This window comes from Netta rufina (assembly GCF_964035555.1).
Source record: "Netta rufina genome assembly, chromosome: 22".
NCBI lineage: Eukaryota > Metazoa > Chordata > Aves > Anseriformes > Anatidae > Netta > Netta rufina.
The window spans coordinates 9,304,293-9,331,215 of NC_140146.1; the positions used below are offsets into that span (position 1 = coordinate 9,304,293).

General features: G+C 37.0%; 1 protein-coding gene across 2 annotated transcripts; it reads left to right on the plus strand.

Annotated features, from left to right (window-relative positions):
- NADK (NAD kinase) lies at window positions 1-26,671 on the plus strand. 2 transcript variants are annotated; one of them, XM_084300289.1, is made up of 13 exons: window positions 1-120; window positions 863-962; window positions 8,659-8,872; window positions 14,195-14,278; window positions 17,702-17,831; window positions 18,043-18,151; window positions 18,397-18,482; window positions 18,793-18,895; window positions 19,728-19,879; window positions 20,411-20,510; window positions 21,168-21,325; window positions 22,431-22,513; window positions 23,134-26,671. In XM_084300289.1, exons 3-13 carry the CDS (start codon window positions 8,700-8,702, stop codon window positions 23,273-23,275), a joined length of 1,320 nt encoding a protein of 439 aa, XP_084156415.1. In that variant the 5' UTR covers window positions 1-120; window positions 863-962; window positions 8,659-8,699; the 3' UTR covers window positions 23,276-26,671. The 2 variants fall into 2 exon arrangements, with proteins under 2 accessions (XP_084156415.1, XP_084156414.1); XM_084300288.1 differs by lacking the exons at window positions 1-120; window positions 863-962 and adding an exon at window positions 4,241-4,385.
- The last annotated feature ends 252 nt before the right edge of the window (window positions 26,672-26,923 follow it).

The window sequence follows — 26,923 nt, forward strand, 5'->3', positions numbered from 1 at the left end:
GCAGAAACACAGACTGCATGAGTCACACAGGCAGAGACAGGAGCACCTCCCAAAACACCCCAAGCTGTAGCCCAAGTCCTTCTCCATAGTTCTCTCCTGTATCCTGCTGTGAGATAGGGGGTAAGTCCCAGGTGTCTATTTTCATAAAGAATAAGATATATTTGCATAATTGTTTACATTTATTTTCATATAGAGAACAATATGGAGGTGGGAGAGATCTTTGCTTGGGATAGTTCTTACTAGTGATAAGACAAAATAAGTACTTTGCACTTGCTGAAACTTCCTCAGGGTTGATGACTTCCAGCTGAGGCATAATTCAGATGCCAAGTATAGTTCAAGCCAAATCATTGCTCATCAAGATAGAACAGTCATCTTTACTGATCAGACTTAGTAGAAATCCTCAGTTGTGGATGTTGCTCAATACTGTGACAGCTCAATACTGGTTAGAAATTTTGGGGGCAGCCCAAAGCCATGGATTGAATCAAACAGCTGCGAACATGTGTTTCCAAAAAAGAAACTGCCTTTAGTTACAGACTTACTCAGTTTAGCTGCCCTCTTCCATAATCATTGTACTCTTTGGGACAGGAGAACTTTTTGAAGCTGAATCCTCTGTGTTTTCATTCCAACACTGAAGCCTGTCAGCAGTGAAACTGAAAAACAGGCAGACATGCTCAGAATTTGCTTAGGGACTCTCAACTGAGCCTGCATCAGCTGATACAGTTCACACAGTAAAACTTATACAGGAGAAAACAGGTTATTTTGGAGCTTCCCAGGAGAGTATATAGTAGTAGAGTTGTTGTTTCCAATAGCTGAGCTATTCATACTGCCTTAGGGAAAGATTCAGGTGTCCTCTTAATTTCAGGTGCTCCTCCAGGGTCCCTTTTTACCTGGCATCCACTTGTTTCCTTCAGACAAGAAAGCTTTGACTACAGCTATCGGATTCCAAAGGAAGATGCGGAAGTGTAAGTGGCTGTTGGTCTTGTACACTAACTAGCAGGAGCAGGTCAGTGGTACAAACCCATTTTCGTCCCATAATCTAGCGTGAATCTAGATTGTATTAAGTATAGGATATTAACTTCAATTGGATGACCTTGAGATTTATGTTTAGCCACCTGTTTTGTCCAAAAACTGAAAATGTGGTCACTTCGGTCTCATCCCTGTTGAATAATCAAGTCCAACAAGGTAATCAGGCTATCCAATGCAGTGCTGCTTTTTGCAAGTCTTATCCCTAAGTTGTGTCACATGGCTAGCAGGCCATCTGAAATGTGGCTTTATATTACTTTTATTCAGCCATTAAAATTTCTCCTTAAACTCTTCTAAGAATATTTTGTAGTGAATAAGGTTGTCTAAAAATTGCTAAAATGTATTCAGAGACTATGAAATCTGTAGTCTTTGTTAACTGGAGCCAATGCACTTAGAACAATCTGGTATGTTTTTTCTAGCTAGCTGTTTTGTATAACAGGGCTAAATTTTTGGCCTTTCACTCACTCAAAGAATTTGCACGTTTCCACTTTACAATATTCTTTGCATGTTAGATTTCTCCTGCTTCTCTCCACTCTCTGATACCTACACGTAAGTTTTCTTTACTGTCTGCCAGCAGCCCTCAATCCTATCCTTGCGTTATCAAAGATGGTTTATATTGTCAAGTGGATTGAGCATGGAGCTACATGCCAACATTCCTGATTGCTTATCTCAGCTATGGCACAGATTTGTGAACCCTTCTGCAAGTCAATTAATCTAATTTCCAGTCTTTAAAGTGGGGATAAAGACATTTACGTAACTATTGGAGCTATTTGTAATCAGCCTGAATAATGAATGCAGTGCTGTGGCATGCATTACTCTGTCCTTATGTCAGTAGATCTGTAGTTTGGCACATTAATAATAGCTTATTTGTCACACTCATGACACTGTTTTCATCAGAATTTAAATTTCTTGGTACATTTTTTTTTTCTCGTGATTCCTCAGGAATTTTGAATCATCAGAGGCAGTTTGAAATGAGGTTCAAGAGGTAAGAACTATGTTCTTCAACCCTCTTAGGTGTCACTGAAGAAAATGTGTTATTTTTTTCCTGTTCAGTGGAAACACCTTTTGCTGAAAGTAGGTTTGAGTTGTAGATGGAGACAGAGCAGAGCATCTTCATACCTAGCACCTTCTGTGCAATGAATTGGGCAAGCAATAGCATTTTTGTTAACTTACCTCTTTTGTTAATCTAAGGCCAGTCAAATGTATTTCACAGAACTGAAAACCCGGTGGGGGGGGGATTAAGAACGATGTTGTTATGCTTATTTCTCAGTCTTACTGTGGATGTTTCTTTAATTCAGTTTCTCTTGATTCAGTCTTCCCTAGTGTTTTCTCTGGGAGAAAAGAAGCACAACCTGGATAATGAGCTATGCTGTTCTGATTACGTTCCTTACTGAGAACGTGCTCAAAAGTGATGTAAGACTTCTATTTCTCATGGCACATCAATCTGTATAGAAGGGAAGAGGGGTTACCAGTCTGTTACATGCATCCAGACCAGCAAGTAGAGCTGCCAAGATCATTGCTGAACCTGGGCAGCTCAGTGCTGCTATTGTAACTGTAGCCCTTTTATAAATAGGATAGGCTCAGCTGATTACACTCTTGTCTGATCTCTATCAGTTAATGAGGATAAGTGTTCATCAAGTCCAGAGTTCATGCATCTTGCAAAATGTTGCGTACCTGTATGATGTAACTGTGCTTAGAAAAAAACTACCACTTGGAAATGTTTTATAACCGCCAATATGTATTCTTATGGGAAACAGGTCTAGTGGTACTTTTATCTTTCATCTTTATGGATTTGGAAAAATCCCCCCCCATAGCCAACTCAAATGAAAATTTGCTCTTTTGTTAGCTTTTGTAGATGGTATTTGGGTATGGTCAGGCATAGTTAACAAAGGCACTACATCCAAGCGTGTCTCCTGCTGGAACATGTTTTACTGCAGCTTTTGAGATAAATGCCTTGATTTTGTGCAACTTAGTGCTATATTCATTCCTGATGCCATGTTCTGTTGTCCCTTTGCAGTTTGAACATCCCTTTTAAGTACCTGAAAGACGCGCGTCTCCAAGCTATCATTTTCATAGAACTGTGTATTGTCTCATTAACTCCTTGTAGACTGGGTCGTTAGTACAGCCTAGAAGGAGGAATAAAGCAAAAGTTTGACTCAGAACACTGGGTTTACTTAAAAAATTAAAAATAAATTAAAAAAAAATTAAAATGATATAACATTGGCTACACTATTTCCCCGTATGAGGCAACTACTTCCCCCTTTCCAAGTTTGCTTCTTCGTTTACTATCACTTCTTTGCAACTCCACACCTATATTTATGCATCAAGGAAGAGGAAAAAATCTAACATTAACACATTCTCAAATTGTGTAACTTGGAAACACTGGAGGTTTGCCCTGATATACAATCTACTGTACGACCTCTTGAAAATTGTATTGGTAGAAAATGCCATCTAGACATTAGAAAACCTGCTTCTTTAGCAACCCTGAAGGATCGCTAAAAAATTAGTCAAGGACAGAATGGAAAATAGTTTTCTGTATTTTAAGAGCTTCTGTCTCTTGTTGAGATAAGTTACCTAAGGAAAGATGAATGTCCAAATCCAAAACTGCTGTCATACAGCAGGTGTGTGTGAGCACAACGTGTGCAGGTCATGCAGGAGTGCGAGGTGTGGCATGAAGTGACCAGGGCCAGCTGGGTGCATAAGTCTGTGCCTGTCCTCGGGCCAGCCCAGGGAACAAGGAGGTGTGTTACAGATCCGAGGGCTGTGTGTGTGCATTTAGCTTGGAGCTGCCTGCTAAGGCTGCACGTCAGGCAGCCACAGCTGTGTAAAGCTTCATTTGCTGGTGTCCTCTGAGGGCACCGAACCCGTAGCTGTTCCACAGTTCCTGTCTGTGTGTCATGACGTGTGGGGTGGGCTCTTTTTTTTCTGCCTTTCCTAGCCTTTAGCTGGGGACTAACTCTAATTACAGCTAATCTCTAATTGCAAACAACAAGCAGGCGCTCTATAGCTCAGTGAAAACAACTTGTGCACGGGCCTTTCTCCACACAAACCAACAGCTACCACGCTGGCTGGCACAACACCCTCAGCTGGGCTGCGGAGCTGCAGGCAGGGCCCGCCCGGCCTGGCTCCACCTTAATTAAATTGACTCCGGTTAATTACACTTGCCCCCGGGCCGCACCGCCCATGCGCAGCCGTGGTCGGGCCGGCGCAGGCGCTGGGCGGGGAAGGGACGATGGAGGTGCGCTGGGGCCGCCGGCCCCGCTCCCTGCCTTGGCACCGGCACAGCCACCACAGGCAGAACCAGCGCCATAACCACCGCCACAGCCACCGCGGCCGGCCGGCCGGCCTCTGAGGGAGCCGCGGTGAGCGGGGGAGCAGGGAAGGGAGCGCTGAGGGGCGGCTGGGCCGGCGGGAGGGCGAGCGGTACCGGGACGCGGCTGCCCGGGGACTGAGGGGAGCTGAGGGGGCCGCCACCTCCCGGCGGGGACATCGAGCTTCGCCGCTGTCAGGGGGAGGCTATGTGCTGGGGTTTCTGGAGGGGAAGGGTTAAAGAATAGGCTTGTTTTCCCCGGGTATTTAACACGTGATGGTCATGCTATCTGTGGTGTGGTGCGTTTTTTTTGTTTTGTTTTGTTCTGTTTTGCTTTTTGTAGAATGTAATAAAAAAGATGCCACTGAATTTCAACTGCTTCCAGGCAGCTGGATCTCAGTACGGAATATTATTTATGTTTTTCTTCAGACAGAGGGTAGTGTCCAGGATACGAAGATCTTTCTTCACAGAGGGTAGTGTCTGGATATGAAGGTTTTTCCTCACATGCAGGATAGCGTCTAGGATATGAAGTTCTAAACTTAAAGAAAAAAGCCTCAAATATGTCATGCAGATGTTCCTTCTTTTTCTAGTTTTCTAGGTGAGAAGAGGTTTAGTGCCATGGGGATGGAGTCATGTGCATGTGAGCTCTATTGGAGTGATTTGTTCAGTAAAATGTAATAATAATACAAACTGCTACAGAATTAAGTGATTAAGTATAGAGGGGTCCGTAGCAGCAGGGCAGCTGATACCAGTTTTTGGATACAACATCCTTCTGTCTGCAGTGATAGAAGAGCTGATAACATGTTACAGAACGAAGAGTTTCTGTGGGCTTATGCAGTTTCCAAGAAATTAGGGGAATTGCTACAGTCTCAAAAGGCATGTTAAAAGTAGTGTATTTGGTTGGGGTGGACCCTGCAGTAATCCTCTCATTGTGAGGATTTAGGGTAATGCATTTCACAGAGGAAAACTTTGTTACAAAATAGTAGCCAACAAGCAAGCTCATGCAAAGAATGGTTTAAATTTCTGGATGATTTGCAGCCTTCTGTGCATCAAAAGTGCATGGTTTTCATGCTATGTTCGGTGTGATCTAACAGTGGTGAATGTTGCATTGTAAGATGAGTGCATATGATTCTTTCCAGGCTACCAGGACGTGGTTTACATATGTATGAAGGCTTAGTGAAATTGTTTCAAGCTTCTTTTATAGCTAGAATTCTTAGTGTAGGCCTGGATTCCTTAATAACAGTTTAACTTGTGGAATGTTATGGTAGCACTTCCTTCCATCTAAAGGTGGTTTGACAAAACCTGTGTCGAGTTCTGGTTCATGGGAGTGTTCATTTGTAATGATGGAGAAGTTGAAGATGGGATAGGCTGCAATAATATATTTATTTATTTATTTAGGACCAAGGTGACTCAACTTGCTACTTCCTGTCATCGTAACAGGATTTTTATTGTTCAAGTGTTAAATCTCTGTCAGTTGTCCTTCGTTCTGTAATGCTATGCTTCTAAATCTTTTCTTTTTCTGTTTTTCTTAATTTTGGATGTGACTTAGACCAGAGCAGCCTTTTCACTCGTTTGTTGATTTGTGCTTCAAGTTTTTGGATCCAATCCTGGGAGCTGTTCAGTGATAGTTTTGTCCTTATGTCAGGTCTGCTTATTTAATAAAGGTCTTGTGAGGGGATGTTAATTAAACAGTACATGGTGTAAGCTGTAGTTTAAAACATCCTGAATTGGAAAACATTACATGGGAGGAATATCAAGTTCTTAGGCTGTATTTAGTAGTAGATCTGCGCAATGTCTTTATTCCAGTTTTGTGCTAATCTAATTCTCTTCTCTGACAGCATCTGTCAGATCAAGTTTTCTCAAAGTCACTAGGAAGCACACCTAATTTATTACTTTTTATATAAATTATTTTTCTCTGCACCTCTTAGTTAATGATGATACTGTGGAATAGGATGGGTTCCACCTCCTGGGCTGTCAAATTTTTGTATGTCTATCTTTAGTGCAGATTTTTAAGAAATAATTAAAAATTGTGACTTTTGAGCATGTATGTGCAGGGGATATATATATATATATAAGGAATATATGAATATCTTTGAGGAATGCCCCTCTGAGAATAAGTAGCGGATGATGAGGGACTGCTCACTGCTGTTGGCTTGAGAAGCCTGTTCAGACCCCACTACACAGATGCATTCAACGCAAGAGTAATCTACTTGTTATGATTTCTGGTTATAAAGAATGATCCTTAGATTTAAAAATATAAAGTATTGTGCTTTTTTTTTTTTAATAGTCCAGAAATTATAAGTATGTGGTATGTTTGAATATCTACAAACAGATGGTAAATTAGTGTCAAGTTTTCTAACTTCCATTATGGCTTTTTCATAAACCTGATGAATAAAGTGCTCTTTGTTAAAATTCAGAACTCAAAATTTTTTATTCTTCCTCTATTTGATGGGGAAAACCATTCAGAATCCAGTTAGCCTGTAGGGGGAAAAATATAAATAAAACACGCATTCAAGACTTTATTTCAGAGGTTACAGACAGTGAACTAGTTTGAGATTATGATTTCAAGAACAAACATTGTAAGAACTTTCCTCATGTGCACACAGATGCTGAAAGACCCTTTCCAGACAGATACTGAGTATCTGATAAAGTCACTTCTTTTCTGAAACTTAGATATCTAAGCAACCTGTTTTCTGTACCTGGTTCAGAAACAACAGCCAAGGATGTATTCCTGAAACTTGATGAGGCTGTGATTACACATAATACAAATTAAAATCTAATAAAAATAACTTCTGTTAAGTCAGATTTTACAATATTTTACATACGTGCTTGCATGATTGGAGAGAATTATTCACATGAATCAACTGGTCAAAGATAATGGAGCTACATTCTTCTAATTTCAGCTGTCAAAAATATGTTGAAACAAGTATTTCCTGAGTCATGGTCACAGGTAATACTAAGCAATGAGTAACCAACAACTAAGCATTGATATCTTTACAAGCACAGGATCTTATCAATTATTAATGGTTGGCTCTAATTGTACCTCCTTGTAGTCATGTTTTTTTAGCGCAGGCATGAGGTGTAAGAGCAAAATAGATTCTAATGTGGTTACGTGGTGGTTCTGTCTAATTGAGTAATGAGCCAGTATTCCTTACAAATTACTACATTTTGTTGAGGCCTTTGTTATCTAAAAGTTGAGATGCTGTGGAGCATAGTACTTGTAAAATTATTCAGATGTTATCCTCTTAACTGTACAGCCAAATACCATTATTCCATGAGTATTTTCCAGAGCCCAAGTCCATTTTAACAGTTACAATAATGTCCTGATCCATTCTGTACAGGATACAGTAAGAAGCCCATCCAATGTGCTAAAAGCTGTTTTAGAAACATCTGCAAAAATTTAATGAGCCAACATTTTTTCCTGTGTTGAAATCGTTGGAGGAATGTACTGTTCCTCTAGACTTCATTATTTCAGATAATGCTTGTGTACAGTTTAGTGTTTCTTTACACACTGAAAGTTGCTTTCTAGTTTTGTGACAAGGCTTCTTCTATTCAGTTCAAATAATGATGGAAATTTAGATGTGTTTTATTTTTGGGAAGAATAGATATTTAAATTATTTCTCTTTTACTCCTGCAAAATTTCTTTCTACCCAGCTGCTCATTATCTTATGTTTGTGCTGATTATTAGTGGAAGTGAAATAATTCACATTTGTCCTTATTTCATCTTGTTTGGTTTGGACCATCTCTTCAGTTTGTCACAAATGATTTGGGAATTTCAGTTCAGTCAGAATTCTGACTTGTTTTTTCTCTCTTCTCAGCTTGGTTTTAATCTCATTTTAGTTGAAAACTGAGGTTTATTAAGATTGTCACTATTTTTTAATTTTTTTTTTCACTTTCACATTTTTTCTATTGTAGCTTATCCTAGTTTTGTTTGATGTATGTATCAGTTGGTAGGTGACTTTATAGATACCCCCACGTTCTTGATTCCTGGCAAATAGCTAAAGCTCTTTTTCCTCTTCAGTCTGTAAAATAAATTTATTTTTGCTGGATTTAACTGGAGACGCTCTGGTCTTGAACTAAGTGTTCAACAGCTTCATATGGAAACTGCTGTAAATCTGGGAACATATGAGTTCTAATTCTGATCTTTTTTTCTTTCCAGCATCTTCTGATGATTTTGAAGAACTTCTCAATTGCCTAGATGCTTTTGAGAAGTGTCTACCAAATTGTGTCAACTCAGTGTCTGATACTTGCTCTATTAGCTTGCTAATACTGAGATTTTTCTTCTCTCCCTTCTCTGTCCCTTTTCCCCTCATATTTTTCCACAGGAATTAAATTTGTCCCTCTCTGAGGTTCTTCCACTTCCAGTATGGAGGTGAATCGAGAAAAACTGTGCACCGGTAAGGCTGATGTGAATGCAGATTCTGCATATCACTGCTCAACGTGTCACGATGATGAGGAGTGGAGCAGTACTAGCAGGGGACGAGCTAAGTCACGAAGCCTGTCTGCTTCTCCAGCCCTAGGAAGCACCAAAGAATTCAGGTATGGCTCTTGTTTCTCCCTGCTGTACTATTTAAATAAATAAATAAAAATTTAAAAATGTATATAGGTTTTAGTTTTTGCTCCTCTTTTTATATAACCATAGTCTTACAGCTGTGTTACCTGATAATGAATAGAAAGAACAATATGCTTTTGTGGTAGCAAATGGGGAGAGAGACGATTAGAGAGCCATCCTGTTGTGGTCCATGCTGGATTTCTGAAGTGGCCGTGTATGTGGTCATCTCTAAATTGGTGTTCGTGTGACTAAGTTCTGACTGGTTCTCACAACTTGCTTGTGATTCAGTATTTCTTGGTAGATATTAAACTGCTTTTTTTGTAGATGTGTTTCAGCAACATTCTGCATGTGCATGTATGACTTCTTAAAGCAAATGGCTAATGTGTTGTCTTAAAGCTTTCAATTTGATTGATGTCTGAAATCAGTACGTCAGTCTGGATTCAAGGAAGTGTTTGTGTTTTAAAATGGATAAGGGAAACATAAGAAATCCTTGTTTTGAAGACAGACTGCACATGAAACTGCTATCTGTAGTGTTATGTGTTGAAAGTCTCTCTTAGTAGAGAAACTTAGTTAACAAACTATAGGTACATTTCCAAGTGAAGGAAGTTTTTAAAATACGGGAGTATATTAATACTTGACTTCCAGTGTCTTGGGATAGGCTTGAACTTTGAATACTTAAGTACATCATATTTCGACCCAGCTTCAGAAGCTTTAAGTACCTTCCAGAAATAAAATGCAAATGCATCTTTACTGGGTGATGTTAATTTATAGCCTGATAGTTGCTCAAGTCACAGCAAAGGAACAGTTTTGTTTGTAGTTCCTGATCTTTGACTGGTTGGCAGAGTTTTGCCTCTTGCTCAACCGCTTGCTTTTTTTTTTTTAAGGGAACTTTAAAATGCACTTTAAAGGGTTGTTAGCCTAAAACGAAATGAGAAATTTAAAAGTGGGGACTAAACTAGGAACAGACCTGTGATCAAAATGGCAAGGCTGTCAAAGCAGGTATCTGCAGTGTTTGTAGTGTCAGAAATAATCCGTGAACATTAGAGTGACTTCTGTGAGCTTTTATAACTGCCCTAGCTGGAGCTGTTGTGTGCTGTGCATCAAAAACCTGTATGAGAATTATGATTAAGGTAAGGTGACACAGCACAAAATAGGTTGGTGCTTGCAGATGGCATCACGACAGTGAGAAATGTCCAGTTTTTCTTGGAGCCAAGTTCCTAATCTAGACTCAAGGCTCTTGTCATGTGGACAACTTGGACAGATCTTTCACTTTTGTGATCTTTGGACCCATTGTAAATATCAAATGGCATGCTGTGGTAGCTGTGTGTCTAGACCTTGTGGGAAGTGTAGCAGAACTTCCTTATCTTGTGATCCTACGTAAGGCTGAGGCATGGACAGAATCACAGAGGCATTGCTCAACAGGTGAAATTCTCCAGAGTTACAACTTTGCTGGCAGAATTGCTGTTGCAAAGCAGAGCATATGTGGGTGAGACCTGAAGATCCCAGGGGAAGCTTTATGGTGAAGGGAGGTATAATAAAAGGCTTTCATCTCAAGAGGCTAATACTTGGAAATACTTGTTTTGCATACATAGTTCAGTCTGTATACTTTAATGTTTTTGGAAAATGTTCGCAAAGGACTGTGCTCTGACTGTGCTGCTCTAGCTGCTATGCTCTGTACAATAGTCAACAGGTAAGTCTTTACACTGAAAGCCTGCTGTGAAACTAGTGTGGTTTTCTTTCTCCACTTAATCTTTAGAACTGAGAAGTTAGGGTTATTGTTTACAGCGTTTTTTCATTAAGATGCTCTACATTAACTGTCTGTCTTCAAATTAGTGTAAAATTGTCACGAGGCATTTTGTAGAATGTCAGACAAAAAGTGATCTCAGGTTTGCTGTGCAGCATTCAAATTGAAGTAGAATCTGCTTTGAATGGGCAAGTACATCTTTCTGAAAGATGTGTAACTTCCAGTGCATTGCTGCTCATTCTTAGCAAAGGCCATGTTGAAAAAAACAAGCAAAATCTTAACTAAATCTATCCAAATTATTAATTGGAACTTTTTGTACACACATCAATAATAATAATATGAATTCTTGCTCATTTTTCTCCTTGAATGTAAGTAAGAAACTTTATAACACATATAACTGATCCAGACAGATAAGAATATTACCATATCCAGATTTATAAATGGAAAAAAATATTCGAATAACAGCTAGGTACCACCTCTATGTATGTGCTGTAGGAGACAAATTTTAATTATCAGTATTCAAATCTTGCAGAAGAATATTTTCTTGGACATGGAACAAATGAGATGTTGCTGCTATTTCTTAAATTTATTATAATTTTTTTTAACCTGTCATCTGTTTTTGATTTTTAGTAGATGTCTGTGGTTTGTTGTGGTGTTTTTTTTGTGTGTTATGACTGAGTCATCTGGCTGGTCTGAGCTACTTTACAATATACACAATAAAAGGCAGTGTGATGATGATTTATTACTTGCAAAGAATAGGTTAGTTACCAGTTCCTGTGTTAATTGAATTAAGCACAAGAAAGGTATATTTCCCACTTGTTTTTATTTAAATAATTCTAACAGCTTTTATGTAACATTTCAACAGTTACGTGATGCAAGCTAGTTTTACTCTCTAGCATACACAGATTTGCTGGGGGGGGGGGGGAGGGGGTAAGGCAGAACAGTTCTGACTTGCTCCAGATAATCTCATCCTAGGGCTAAGGGTAATCCTGTGGTTTGGGCGGGATTTAAGTTTGAGGATAAACGACTCTTCAGATCTCATCTCTTGGAAGACAAAGTCTGTATTAACTGTAATTGGATAAATGAAAAATTAGCAATTTTTCTACCTAATCCAAAAATACTTATTTTGAAGATTGGAGGCAATGATTTTTGTCTACATATCTTTTAGGTTTATGTAGGAGTAAGCAAAGAAATTTAAAGATTTATATCATCTTTCCTCTTCAGAATTTATTTTGAGATTTTTTAGTAATGAAATCCTGTTAGTGTCCTGGTAATTCTGATTTACTTCACAAATGTTAGGTATTAGCAGTATTAAGACTGTCATAGCTCATGAAAACTACTAGAAAAACAGGCTTCTTTACATCTATCAGCTAGTGAAGTGGAAATCTTACTATTGAAACCTTACTATTCCTTCCTTCTCTCCCTGATTGCTGGAGTTTCTAATTCAGGGTCAGTGCTTAAGGAAGTTGTAAAATATTTAGAGTGCTGGAAAACCATGCCCTTTTACAGTCCTGTGTGATTGGCCAAGGTACACTCCTGACTGCAGTAGTACTGTTAGCAAGTCTGCTATGTACTGGAAGAGGTGAAGTTACCAAGCAACCTAAAAGTAGTTTTGTGAAAGTGAGGTGTGGAGGGTCTATTCTATTATCAGTGTTTCCACTTGCCTTGGAAGTGGCAAGATGTATGCTCTGTGAGATTGCAGTGTGATCTGTTTCTTTATGTGGTGGAATTCATTCATGTCACTAAACGGTAGAAGGCAAAACTGCCCGAATAATGCTTCATTGCTTGTTCTCTTAAGAATTTTTTTTTTTTTTTTTTAAAGTGTTAGTCTCAGGCCAGGATGTTTTCCATTTATCTTTCAAGGGATTAAATTAGCCTTACAAGCACTCCTCTGTTAAATAACCTATTTTAGAAAAGTCAAAAGCCTTGTGTTCTCTGAGGGAGGTGGAAAGAATTGGAAGCTGTTTTTAACATGATCAATAAAAAGGAATATTTTTTTTAAATCAGGTAATCTAACCTATTACCTAATAAAATGTACTGAATTCTGATGTAGCAGATACATATCTCTGTATGCCTTAAAAATTTAAAGACCCATGTTTGTTAATTTATTAATCACAGAATCACAGAATTTTCTAGGTTGGAAGAGACCTCAAGATCATCAAGTCCAACCTCTGACCTAACGCTAACAGTCCCCACTAAACCATATCCCTAAGCTCTACATCTAAACGTCTTTTAAAGACTTCCAGGGATGGTGACTCCACCACTTCCCTGGGCAGCCTGTTCAGTGTCTAACAACCCTTTCAGTAAAGAAGTTCTTCCTAACATCTAACCTAAAACTCCCCTGGTGCAACTTTAGCCCATTCCCCCTCGTCCTGTCACCAGGCACGTGGGAGAACAGGCCAACCCCCACCTCACTACAGCCTCCTTTAAGGTATCTGTAGAGAGCAATAAGGTCACCCCTGAGCCTCCTTTTCTCCAGGCTGAACAAGCCCAGCTCCCTCAGCCACTCCTCGTAGGACTTGTTCTCCAGGCCCCTCACCAGCTTCGTCGCCCTTAAGTACAAAGATACAAACTAAAAAGCAAGCTTATGCAGTTGGGACGTTGTTACTATGATAGACACACACAAAAAGAGTAACAGCAACAAGAAAACCTGAAGGTCTTGTCCTGGTATTGTGAGATTTTTTTTTTTTTAACTGCTTGTCAAGACTTACACTTTTTCCTTAAAAAAGGAAAAACCTTAAAAAGCTGTGTTATGTGTCTTTATGCTGGATTTAATCATTCTGCATTTCCTGTTCTAAAACTGTATGCTCCTAGATAAGTTGTAGTTCTTCAGGAAATGCAGAGAAGACAAAACTGAGGAGTCAAAAAAGTGAAAAATGTGTTCTTCAGTTATTTAAATTCTTTTTTACTCTAACTTTGGAAAAAATACATATTTTAAAAAGATATATTACATGTCTAATTCTGAAACAGGAATTATTTGTACTTGATTCCATAAATGTAGGATTTTTCCTTTTCACAGTAATGAGACCTTGAAAATGGTTATGTTTTTATAATTTGAGATTTCTCTACTTTTTTTGTATCCCTGAGAGACCAATGTACAGTTTCTGTTTTGTACTGCCAAGGAGAGTTGTGACTAAATAGAAACTTTGCAGGCTTGCAATGAGTTCACAGAACCAGCTTGAGGAAAATTTGGCCATCTCTTATTAGAGGCTGTGGTGCTTCCTCTATGCACAGTGAAGTTTAAATGAATGCAAGAATATGTGCCTAGTACTGCCACTTAGGCTAGCATTTAGTCATGTCAGGAGGGCATAAACTGAGAGTGAGGTTTCAATTAAAATCACTGTCAAGGAAGTAGGTACAGGAGTTAAAATTTAGCTTTGAAATGTGTGAGCTAATATGTGTAAAATTATATTGGCTACCCAACCACAAATGTAGGTTTAAGAAATGGACTTTGTCCTTCATTGCCTAACGTGACTCTTTCAAAGATGTGGTTTTGGTGGTTGGGGAACTAATAATACCTAGTTTGACATAATGTTTCTTTTACTACTTAACTTTTTATGTCCAGGAGAACACGCTCCTTGCATGGACCATGCCCAGTGACCACATTTGGACCAAAGGCCTGTATGCTGCAAAATCCTAAAGCAATTATGTAAGTACTTGTCAAATGAATGCTTTCGTGCTTATTCTATGTGAAATAAGTTTAATTTTCTACTATTTATCCCCAAATCAGCTTTGTTTGTATTTTACCTGATGTTCAGAGACTTCTACCTTGCTTGATTGCCAAGCTCTAGGGCGTGCATTGCAAAAATTGGCATGCCATTTATATCACATGGTGATCCTTTGAAGAGTCTGAGAAGAGAACGTACAGCACTGCTGAACTGGATTCTCAAGTAAAACCAATTAAACGTGTGTTACCTTGATCTGCATATTAAAAAGTATATATATGAATGTCACTGGTTTTGTTTTGTTTTCTCTGTGTTATAATAGGATAAAATCAGTATTTGTCTGTATGGACTTCTAGTAATCTTGCCAGTTGGAATATTTCCCTCAGGATAACAGACATAAAACGGAATTAATTTTACTTTTACCTTAGTAATTCACGTGATGTTCTGAGGCCCGCAATCCACTATCTAAACTAATGGAGTTTACTCTTAACCCAATGTATATATTTTGAAAAGAAAATGAACCATTTCACATTAAAAAAAAATAGGACAGGGCATGCAAATAGTATTAAATACTGAAGTTTTGTTTAGACATGTTTTGCATAATCTTCAATCCTTAGTTTGTGGTCAACAGTGGCAACAGTAATAAAGCCTTTCCAACAGAACCAGTAAACTCCATGTGTATCAACCACCCATACAGCAATCTAATTATGGTACAGAGAAGCAATGGGTAGCATTTTACTTAGTCCACAAAGAAAAGTGTTTCTTTGTGAGAGAAAAGCAAATTTTTTTACGGACAGCACAAGGCAGAGGAATTGCTCTGTGTACTGTGAAATCTCAGCTGAGGAAAACCTTCTTCCTCTTGGTATCGGGCATTTGAGCCAGTGGTTTGATCTGTGGCACTTTCTGTCTGAGTGTCATCAAGGCAAGTTTTTGTTTTGTTTAGCCTGCTGATAAATTTAGTGTGAAAGTAAGGGTTCATTTGTACTCCGCAGGCATGCAAACATATTTTCTCCTTTTTAAAAGTTCTGTTTTATTGTTTGGACTTTACACTTAACATATTTGAATTAAATATTTATTTCCTTAAATCTATACCTAAAATAACAGTGGTCTTCCTCTAAGCAGGTTGGTGGTATCTTAACTTCTCCTACACAGGTGTGGCGGAAATCTTGCAGTATGTGGGAAGTCTGAACTTCCTTATTCTTTCCACCTCTTCTAACGTTTGTGGCTTGCTATACTGCCCTGCATGTTTACCCACCTGATCCTGATGAATATGCTCCTCCCTGTGGGCTGAGTCAGCACTGGGCAATATAATAATAGTGTCAAGATCAGTTGAGTACAGAGGCGGTAGGCAATCCTAAATGCACGCTACTTGCCAGGGAAAAGCCTGCTTATGCAGCGTTCAGAATAGCTGGGGAGATAAGGGCATGCTCGGGTCATCAAAGAATAGGGCTATTTGACAATCAAATTGCAAATTACTATTCTTACTACTTGTAAGATTTTTTCTGTGACTTCTTGTGGCTTCTAAAAACAAGCATATCCTTTTTGCTTGTGTTTTTTCTTCTCTACTGTCACTAGTAATGTGAAACTCTCTTCACTGGAGAGGATATAACAGAAAATCCTAGTTTTTATCTTTGGGCTTCAGTTAGTCAAGGGCTTGGTGTCTATTTAAATGTTAGCGTTGAAAAAAACTACTTTCTGAAGGCTGTATTTTTATTTTTATTTTTTTTTTTTTAAGTATATTTTCTGAACATACTATATATAAGGGAATTTGCTGTAAAGCCTCACAACGTTTTATTGGGACTGGCTGAAATATTTAGCTGAGGGGAAAAGAAAAACCTTCAAGGAAAAATGTTTTCTTTTGAAGTAGCAGTTTCTTAGGAATGTATTAATGCCTCAGCCTTTTTTTGGAACTGTTGCATTTGCCTGACTTCAGGAAAAAAAATGAAGATATTAAAGCATGTTATGAATAATTTTTCATTTAGAACTACGTGGAATTGGTGAGTATGACTGAAGTGGGCAGACTGTCTTTTTGGTTTGAATAAAGACTGTGTTAGTTCTAGGTTTATTAAGTGAAAAGCGATGCTGCAATCTTTAGTTCTCTGCCAGCTTTACAAGGTAGCCTGGTCATGTTGAAATATTGTTGGGGGTGGTTTCTCTACGGCTGACTTTTGCCTTTTAACGGTATTTAGATTTGAGGAATTATTTAAAATAACTCTTTTCTGTACTCAAGTTTATTTCTTTAGTCACAGTTTGAACTGGAAATAGCATATAAATCTTTGATTTGTTTGCAGCTGTTTGAAAGGGCTAAACAAAGTTGCATTAATCAGTGTTTTATTTTAGTTTTTTATTTTTATTTTTAGCTATTGTCAAGTCAGAAGAAGCCTTATCTGAGATTCAGGGTGATATTTTCGACCAAGTATAGTATTTTTCAAAACTCCCCAGCCCTGCGTCAGGGGCTAGACTCCAATTAGTTGATTGAGGAACCCTTCTAACTTTCCCTCTGTTCTGTGGTCTTTTGACTGTAAAATACAATGAGTTGAAGTATAAATTTGCTGTTGAAAGCCTCTACGCGATCCTGAGTATTTGTACTCTTCTGTGTTATGTAATATTTAGAGAGAGTGTTGGCAGTGTTTGTGAGTAAAGGCTGTTGGTATTAGACTATTAGTCTATAGTTTCTGCTGTATTTATATAGAATATAAGCATCTTACTTTTTTCTTGAAAGTAAAAGGAGCAGGTTATGCCACTTCCAGCATCAGTGTCTGTTTTATTTTAACCCCTGAAATGCCAAATCCAAATCTTTGTAAATTTGGCTTGTTCAGCATATATACACTAATCCGCTTTGCTTTACGGATTATATCTGCACCATATGGAAAAGGATGGGATGTCTGTAATGCACAAACTACAACTGTGAAATCATGTAGCTGAGAAGTAAATCCAAACGAAGAAAGACGTTACATCTGGGTATTCCTACATCAACTAAATGTGTTACCGAACAACAAGTACTAAACTCATTTTTACCCCTAGAAAAACACAAAAACAGTTGTGTACATATATTTAGTTCTTGAGATTCTCAAGTCTTTGAATAGTCTTGATAATAAGACTTGTCTTGGTTTTGTGCAGGGAAAAAAAGCATCATAATTCCAAACTACTGTATCCTTCTTTCTGTTGTTCCAGTAAGGCATGTGATAGGACATATTCTTAACTAGCCAGAATGTTGTCAAGGCAAAATGTAGTAATGATTTTGAAAATCTGTGGGCATTGCAGTGTCTCTCTGCTGTTTCTTGCAGTTACTCAATGCTTTTAGTCACCCATTTGTTTCTTTTATAATGACCTTTTCTGATAATAAGATGTTTTAAATCTAACTGTCCTAAATATTTATGTTACATTGTGCTTTTTCTATTCTTTAGGCACATTCAGGATCCAGCAAGCCAGCGGTTGACATGGAACAAACCTCCCAAGAGTGTCCTTGTTATTAAAAAGATACGTGATGCCAGTCTGCTACAGCCTTTTAAAGAGCTCTGTGTGTATCTTACTGAGGTAACAAAAAGTCCATTCTTTTTAAACTGTTACAAGAAACTTTACATCTAACCTGTTTTCAGCTACCGATTTGGTTAAATGTGGAATGTGTAGGACTGTATAATGCAGATGGAGATTTTAACTAGTGTTCATACATTTTAAACCAATGCAGATTATAGGCAGAGGCAAGTACTTTAAGAGATTATTAACTAGCTCATTTTACCTTTTTTAGGTGAACAATATGATAGTGTACGTAGAAAAAAAAGTTTTGGAAGACCCTGCTATAGCTAATGATGATAATTTTGGACCAGTGAAGAAGAAATTTTGTACCTTTAGGGAAGGTATGGTAATGACTTCTTAAAAGTAAAATTGGGGCATGGTACTTATTTGTCTTAACGTTTTCTTCGTCATTGAATTAAGTTTGTGATGTTAAGATGTCTCTTGCAAACAGTTGTTAACACATCCTAGTTTTTTTTTTTTTTTATGTTTATGAGTTAATGTTGGCATGCTGCACATAATCTATGTTAGGAATTTAAGACCTTTGAAAAATGGTAAATCAAAATTTGTATCTCAATGTTGCTTCTAGATTACGATGATATCTCCAATCAGATAGACTTTATCATATGCCTGGGAGGAGATGGGACCTTACTTTATGCTTCTTCGCTTTTCCAGGTTGGTCTTTATTGGAAATAGACTTAAAGGCCTCTTTTTTTTTTTTTTTTTTTTTGAAGTATTTTAAGATTTTCTTCTTTGTAATCAAGGACTGTGTTTGTTCTTTGTTGTTTGTTCTTTTTTGTCAAGCCTGTTTTACCTGATACCTTCTGAAAATAATGCATATATGAGCTGCTTAGTTTAATTGTAGCTTTGTTTTTTTATTATGAATAGTTGAAGTTGCATCAATAGTCAAAATATTTACAGGCAATTAGTTGAAGTATTAATTGCTTTTATTCAGTAGCTTTTAAATTCTTTTCTTTATTGATAGGGTAGTGTACCTCCAGTTATGGCTTTTCATCTGGGATCCCTTGGATTTCTTACTCCATTTAATTTTGAGAATTTTCAGTCCCAAGTCACTCAGGTTATAGAAGGTAAATTTAAGGAGACAAGGTGTGGTGTTTCTTTTTGTTACATTTTCTGTAGCTTTTTCCAAGACTGGTTAACCTATTAACCAACTCATTTAGGTAGTCCCATAAGACTGAGTCACAAGAAATATATACTAAACTAAAGTATTACATTATATTGACACATTCAGTGCTGCTTTCTATACTGTTGTGTAAAGGAAAATGGCTAAGAAATATCTTCGTCTGGTGTGGAGTAAGCAAGTAGAGGAAGATGCAAAACATACATTAAAGGACAGCTAAACTAATGAATAGAGTATAGCTGTGAAGTCTATGGTAGTTTGTTCCTCTAAGAAGTGTGGTGATTAAATAATGAAAGGTCAGGCATATGAAATAATTGAGGAAGGAAATAACCTGTTCCTTCAGTAGGAGGTAATTCGAGTTGCATCCGAAGTAGATTTCTGAAAAGATGTATAAAATTCTCACATTGCTAGAAGGCTTTTTTAATAGGTGTTTCTAATGCAGTAATTTTCTTCAAGCTAAGCTTTTGTCTCAGTGTAGATCACTTGAGCCTAACATTGTTTTCTAATCTTGATCATATCCATATAGAGCTTAAATATACTTTTTACTTTATAAAGAAAGGGAGGAAAGATAGGGTTCAAATTTGATTTTATTTTTGCTCATTACTACTAAAAATCAGCTTGGAACTTTAATCAAATGTAGACAATTCTCTTGTGAATGAAACTGGGAACATCGCACGGGAAATAGATGAATGATATTTCATTCAGGTTGCTAGTCATTGCAGTTTTCTTTAATACACTAGCATAACTTTCTTGTACTTTCTCCTATATTTTGCTTCTAGGCAATGCAGCACTTGTTCTGCGAAGCAGGCTGAAAGTGAAAGTAGTAAAAGAGCACAGAGAGAAGATGACAGTACAAAATGGTATAGAAGAAAATGGAGTGGCACCTACAAATATAGAGAAAGAAGTGGGCAAGCAAATTATGCAATATCAGGTTGGACTGCAAAATAATCAAATGAACTAATATGTGCCTTGTAATTTGCTTTATACGTTTTATTATTACGTTCCCATTTTTGTTAATTTACTACATTGTCCCAGTAGTGTGGGACAGATCCATATTGACATAGGGCGCAATGTGTGCACTAAATAACGAGGAAGTGTTGCACCTCATTTCTTTCTGTAACCATAAGTGCTAATATTGTACTTTCCTGTACTAATATTTTCCATCTCTTTTGAAAATGAGTAGCTCTAAAATGGGATTTCCCAAAGACCTTATAAGTGAAAAGCCTTGCACATTGCTAGTGACCGTCTTCTGCAAATAACTCTTAATTCTTAACATCCTGTAAGTAAATAAATGAAAACTCTTCAACTGGCACTTAAGGAAACAAAATTGTAAAGAGAATCTATTTTGACAGGTACCAAATCAGTATAATTTTTCAAAGATCTGGAAAATATGTTTCTGCTTGTCATTTAATCCATTGCCAAACCAGCAATAGCAGACTGGTGATACTTGATGTCATGGCAGGTCCTAAATGAAGTCGTTGTGGATCGTGGTCCTTCTTCTTACCTTTCCAATGTAGATGTCTTTCTAGATGGACACCTGATAACAACAGTGCAAGGAGATGGTGAGTCTTTTTCTTGAGCTAAATCACTTGTCAGTTCATGTGTAGACTGTTGCTGTTGTACTGGACAATGCTTTTTCTTACATGGAAACAAAACCTCAAGCTCCTGTTCTCTGTCCTGGTGACAGAAAACATAAGGCTGTAAAGAACAGGCCAGATTTTTAATTGTGGAATCCATAAATTATCAAGGAAGCCTTAAACGTAAGGTTTTTTTTGTTTGTTTGTTTATGGGCTTGTGGAGGCATGTGACAGCTTCTTTGTGTATGATATTTTAGAGCAAAGGGCAAGAAGTACCTCAAAAACTTGCTTGAATATCTGGAATTTGCTGAAGGGCTCAAATATAACTGATGAAATACAGAAGCTCTTAATTCTCGTAATTCTTAAGCTTTAGAGACAAATTAACATCTCTGTTCTAAATCCCAGGTTACACATATTTCTAAGTTTACACCATTTATGTGAGCCTATAGGAAAAACATGTCGTACCAGGATCAGAAGAGTTTCTGACTTCTTGTGTTTCACAGAAGAGTTGTAATATAATAAGTCAATGTATTGATATATTCTCTGTTATATTTTCATTAGCAGTCCTAATTCTTAGTCTTCTTCCTAAATAACAGCACTGATTCTAATATTAAAGGAAGTGAAATTTTTGTGCTTCCTCAGGAGTCATCGTCTCCACACCAACTGGTAGTACTGCGTATGCAGCTGCTGCAGGAGCTTCTATGATTCATCCGAATGTTCCTGCAATAATGATCACCCCAATCTGCCCTCACTCATTGTCTTTCAGACCTATTGTTGTTCCTGCTGGAGTGGAACTCAAGGTTAGCTTATATTATTTCTCTTTCCAAATTAAAAACTTTCTCAATAACCATGTGAACCTGACCAAAACAGAAGAGGTCAGGAATTACTGTGTGTATCCTGCATTCTTTCATTTGTAGGAGGACCAGATCAAGTCTGGTCGAAGAATGTATCTTTGTTTAAAATAATATGCCCAGTAGGAGAACACTTTACACTGCTTTCTGCTGGATTGCAGTTGTGTAAACTTCTGCAAAATGGCAGTACATACGTTTACATTCAGGCAAAGAAAATTTTAAATCATTTCTGCTAAAGCACATGTAAACCAGTAGAGTTTAAGGGAATGAAAAATTCTACTTTCATGGCTAAACAACAAATGTTCTAGATCTAGAGTATGTTAGTGGTAATACTATCTGTAAATCCCTGATCAATTTTGTTTATGTTGTTGTGCAGAAAAAAAGGGCATATAAAACCTGAATATAAAATTGACTTAATGGGTATTTTTAACAAATGCCCATGGGTAAGGAAGAAACCCTTCCAGCTTTCAATCTTCTGTAATGATAAGATAATGTTCTTAAGGGCTATAAGGGCTCTCCGAAGTATCTTGAAAGATTAGGATTAACAAGTGTACGCTGGGGTTTATGTTCTTGTTTTATGAAATAAATTGAATATTTTATTTGAATTTCACTTATTTCCTCTTAATAGGAATGCATGTTAAATATGAGCAAAACTTCCTAACTCTGACAGATTTAGATCCATTACCTATTAGAAATGTGTATTTCTGGATTAATTTAATATACTTTCTCAAAATTGATGCTAAGTCAACACATGTAACTGGGTTAAGACATGCACTGGCTGTAGCTGGAAGGTCTTTCTGTTTTTATAGCCTTGGTATACAGAGGGGTTTTTATTGCATATAAAAAAAAATATGTATATATCCCAAACATTAAATGAATGTTTGGAACTTGTGTGATATGCTACTGCATTGCTGTAAAGGACAGCTTACAAATTTTTGTACAGCAGTAAAATTTGAGGTGTAAATTCTTTACTACTAGGGAGGATGGAGAAGGTGTTCCCTGCTCCTTGAAAAATGAGGTTTGGGACCTGAAGGTTAGTTTTTCTCTCTTTCAGATAATGCTCTCCCCAGATGCCAGGAATACAGCATGGGTTTCATTTGATGGAAGGAAGAGGCAGGAAATATGCCATGGAGACAGGTGAAATATTTTTTTTGATTGTAGTACTTCTTTAAAAGTGTAGAAAATACTGACCCCTGCACTTTTTTTGACAGTCTGAGCAGAACAAGAAGGGTTGCAGGCAGTGAAGTAAAAAAGCTTTTATAAAGCCTAACATCTCTTTAAGCACTTTTAGCACAGTTTGTGCTTTATGTATTCATATGAGTCTTTTAGATCTTACTATGAAAGCAAATGAAGTATTAAGACAAAAGCATGTAACATTGCATGCTTAGAAAGGAAGATGGACATGTCTTGACACTCTGTCATGAACTGTCTGTTCCAGACACTCTGTCTTGAACTGTTTTATTTCCTCTTAGGTTGAAAAGTACATAGGTCAGATCAGGAGACTAGTAGGGAGTCAAGCATCACATTTGGCATTTGATCCTTTGTTATACACTAGACTCCTTAGTGATGTCACTTATTGCTAAAACTTAAAATTTCAAGGCCAAGGTAGTAGCTTGAATTTTCCTTTGTCCCAGCGTTGAGTTCATGATGACCAGCAAAAGAATGTGGTGCTAGGCTGCGTAGTGATTAGAAGATTTAAAAAGTAAATTGCTGTTTATTGCCCTTGACTGACCTGGGATATTCCTGTGTTGTTGCAGTATTAGCATCACTACCTCTTGCTATCCCCTTCCTTCGATATGTTTCCAAGATCCTGTGAGTGACTGGTTTGAAAGCTTGGCCGAGTGTTTACACTGGAATGTTCGGAAGAAGCAGAATAACTTTGTTGAAGAAGAATTTTGAGAGTCTACATCTAATGAATCATGGGAATGGAAAGTGGCAGTATCCCTTTTATATGCTTTTAAAGTTTTTGCTAACGTGTGTGGTCACCATCTCAGACACATATATAGTGATATACTTTATATCTGTCTGATCTGCTGAAGGCTGGAAATATTGTGCTGCTTCCTGTTCAGCAGGAAAAGAAATTGAAGAAATGAGGCGGATTGTTATAATCCACTTTGATGAATTTCCTTTAAACGAGCAGTCAGAAAATGGGTTACTTCAGATTGGTATTGACAACCACATCTGTAGGTTTGATTGTAACACAACTTACCAATAACGTGGTAGGGTGTATGTAGATAGATAATAGAAAAGTGGCAGTAGAAAAGAGGCATGAAAATAGTCTGTTCAATTTGTTATAGATGTAATTCCATTTGTTAAGACTTATATGCATATGAAAGCTCTAAAAAAAATTTACTTCAAAAAAACAAAGCACTTCTTTTTCTTTTTTTTTTAGCTTAAATACACCTCCCCCAGAACAACTCCCTATCAAGACAACTTAAAATACTTTCTTCTTACTTGCAAATGTGACAAAACCTGTGAAGGAACACAGCTGTTTTTATGAATAGATAAAAACAGTGTTAAAAAAGTATATGTATCTCCATAAGATATATAGTGCTCATGAAGAATGTTTTTTTTGTGAATAGATGGAATTAGTGAAAAACAAGTAACACATGCACAAACACGCACACACAGTGCCCATTTGTTTGAACAGTGTTTGACCCTTGGCTGTGATCACTGTGTAAATATCCTCCGCTAGCATGGACGAGCATTTGCTTGTGCTGCGTTGGTTATTTCAGTGATCTTCATTTTTGCAGCTGAGCTAGTTTGTAGCTCTGCAGTTCCTGTTAGTGGGAATCATCAGCATGTTGATTTTATTTTTGTTAATTTGCTAGAACAAATGGTAGTGTTAGGGACAATATAGTAAAAAGTAAATGAAGTAAAATCTCCAGGTATTCAGGAAGAATCTGGACTTCGCTTACTACTATATTGCGTAGTGCTACTATTTTCTTGAAGGCAATAGTGTCCTGAATGCCCTTAACTTCCACAGGTATCTTCCAACTCTGGGTGCTGAGTAATACAGAAAGGGATACTGCATTGGTAGGCTGATAAATGAGAGGACACATTCCCAGTAGAGTAGCAATGGTGCCTTCAGCACATTAAAGATATTCTAAGTCTCATATGTACTTTTTTTAAGATGCTTTCAGATGTTTCTAACTTCTCTGTACATATTTTATTGTATGTGCTTTTATGACAAAAAATAGTTTGGGAAAAAGAAAAGGGTTTGTACTGTAATTTAACTGAAAAAATCAAACCCAAGAATAATGTTTACATTTATGTTCTCTGTGGTGCAGTCTCATGGTCATACTACCCAAACTTCAGCATTTTCACAGTGTTGCTGTGTTGGCCTTTGAAGGAGTGGACATTATCAGTTAAATTTAAGGGTATGTCATAAAACTGCGGAAGAGATATTTTCTTACTGAAGAAGGTGGGATTTCCTCAAAAGTGGAGTGAGAAGCTGTGTTAACTTTTCATGATTGTCTTATGTTGTTTATGTGGTCCAAAGCAGTAACGGGAAATGTATTAATTTCTGAACTCTGCCTAACGTTCTGTGCTCTAATGGTTTAAATAATGTCTCTACATTTTGGATGCTGCCCTAATCTGTCTAATTGTATTAAATCAAGATGAGAGCACTTTTCCGTAAAAGAGGAGCAAACTCTTAGTTAATGATTTAAAAAAAACACAATGAAATGGTGTTAATATAAATGAATATTCATTTTGTAAATTTTGTAGAATAGAATATTGGTTTACTTTGGTCTAAACAAAAAACTTTCGTGATATCTTGAGAATGTCAAGATAGCTTTTGAGATTTATCTTTCACTTGAATCTGCATTAATTATTTTATCACTGTTTTGAAGCTGCTTACGGGTTTTCTAAGATGGGGGTATTCAGTTATTAAATAGCTGTTTACTTTTTGAGCTATGAAAAAAAGCATCAAACTTCTTGCTTTGAAACTATTATTTTATTTAAACATGCAATAATTGAGAAGAGGAACAGGGTATAGTGGCTAAATAAATATATTGTTTAGTGAAAAATAAGCAGAATACCAGGCACACTAGAAGGTGGAAATCATTTCGTGGAGGTGAGGTGAAATTAATGAGCCTTATCTATCTAGTATTTTTGTAAAGATAAAACTATATTCAGCACTTTTTATTTATGCTTTTATAATAGTAAAACTATCATTTAATAAATTGTAGAAGTTTAATTTGCAGAGTGCATAGTTCATGAAATGTAAACAAAACTTACCTATTTCTTCTAAATTAGATCTGCTGGAGTTGTCTTTAAATTTATCACGTACTGCAGTTGAATTACTGCCTTTGAGGCTTCTGCAGTTTTGCTTGTACAACTTTTCCTGCTTGATAACAATATTGTTTGGATCACTGCTCAGCCTAGTAGAGAACTACAATCACTGACCACAGGAAAGTAAGTCATATGATGGCTTTAGTCCTTTGCTTTTTCTTCAGAAAAGCTCCTTTGATTATAATTGTACCAGCTGCTTTGTATCAAAATGCAACACAAATTACTTGTGTTAATACATTACGAATTGATTGAATTGTACAAAGTCTCTTTTCAAGGCCTTTCATCTGCAAACCAGTAATTTGCAAGCAGGCTAGTGAAGTTTGATCAGCACTCAAGTTTTCTTCATATTTAACTGCTTGAAGTGTGGGTAATGCGTTCAAACTACATCTGAATGATAAAAGCTCTAATGCAGACTGGGTTATATTGGAGGTAAAAGCTTATTTTGTTGATGTAGCTTAATCAAAGTAGTTTGAACTGTATTAGTAAAACAGAGTTTTGCTGATTTATTTTTATTTTTTAATATGGTGGTTGGAAGTATTACTGTACCTGTAAACACTTTCCAGTCTACATAGGGCCAAAATGGAAGCTTGGAAATCGGTTTAAAAAAACCAGTCTCTACTAGAGAGTTCAAGTTATTAAAAACTGATGTGGTGTGGTATAAAGCAGAGTGTACTAAATTTTTGAAAGAGGAAAAATCTTGTTACATATTGTTAATGCTTTGAAAACTTGTTTTAAATACTGTTGAAATCAAATATTTTTCAATCCTTTCAATAAAATCTTTTTTGTAAAGTTGCATTTGTTTAGCAGCATTTGACTGAGACTATACAATTAGGTATACACAATTGCTTACTTGGAAGATGAATATCCAGTGTGGACGTTATCTCATGGATGGTAGTTTCTGTTTTTTAGAAATATATGTAAGGCTATTGTGATTGTGTATGTCTGATACAAGTCTTTTCTCAAAAGTTTCGAAATAAAAGTTTCTGGATTTAATGTGTACATTGAAACAAATCTTCCCTTCAGCTAACTGGGCTACATTAACTAGTTTTTTGAAGGTACAAAAGTGGAAATATAGCTGCTTTTAAATTTCATTTAAAAAAGGAGTTCATTTGCTTCTTTGGGTGCTTTAGAAAGAGTTTTCCATCTTCTGTTGCCTGCATAGCTAAAAACTCTTGCTGTCCATAGCCAAAATGATAACCCAGCATGTCTGTGACAATGGCACTCAGTGGCCTATGCAAGAAGCAGGGAAAC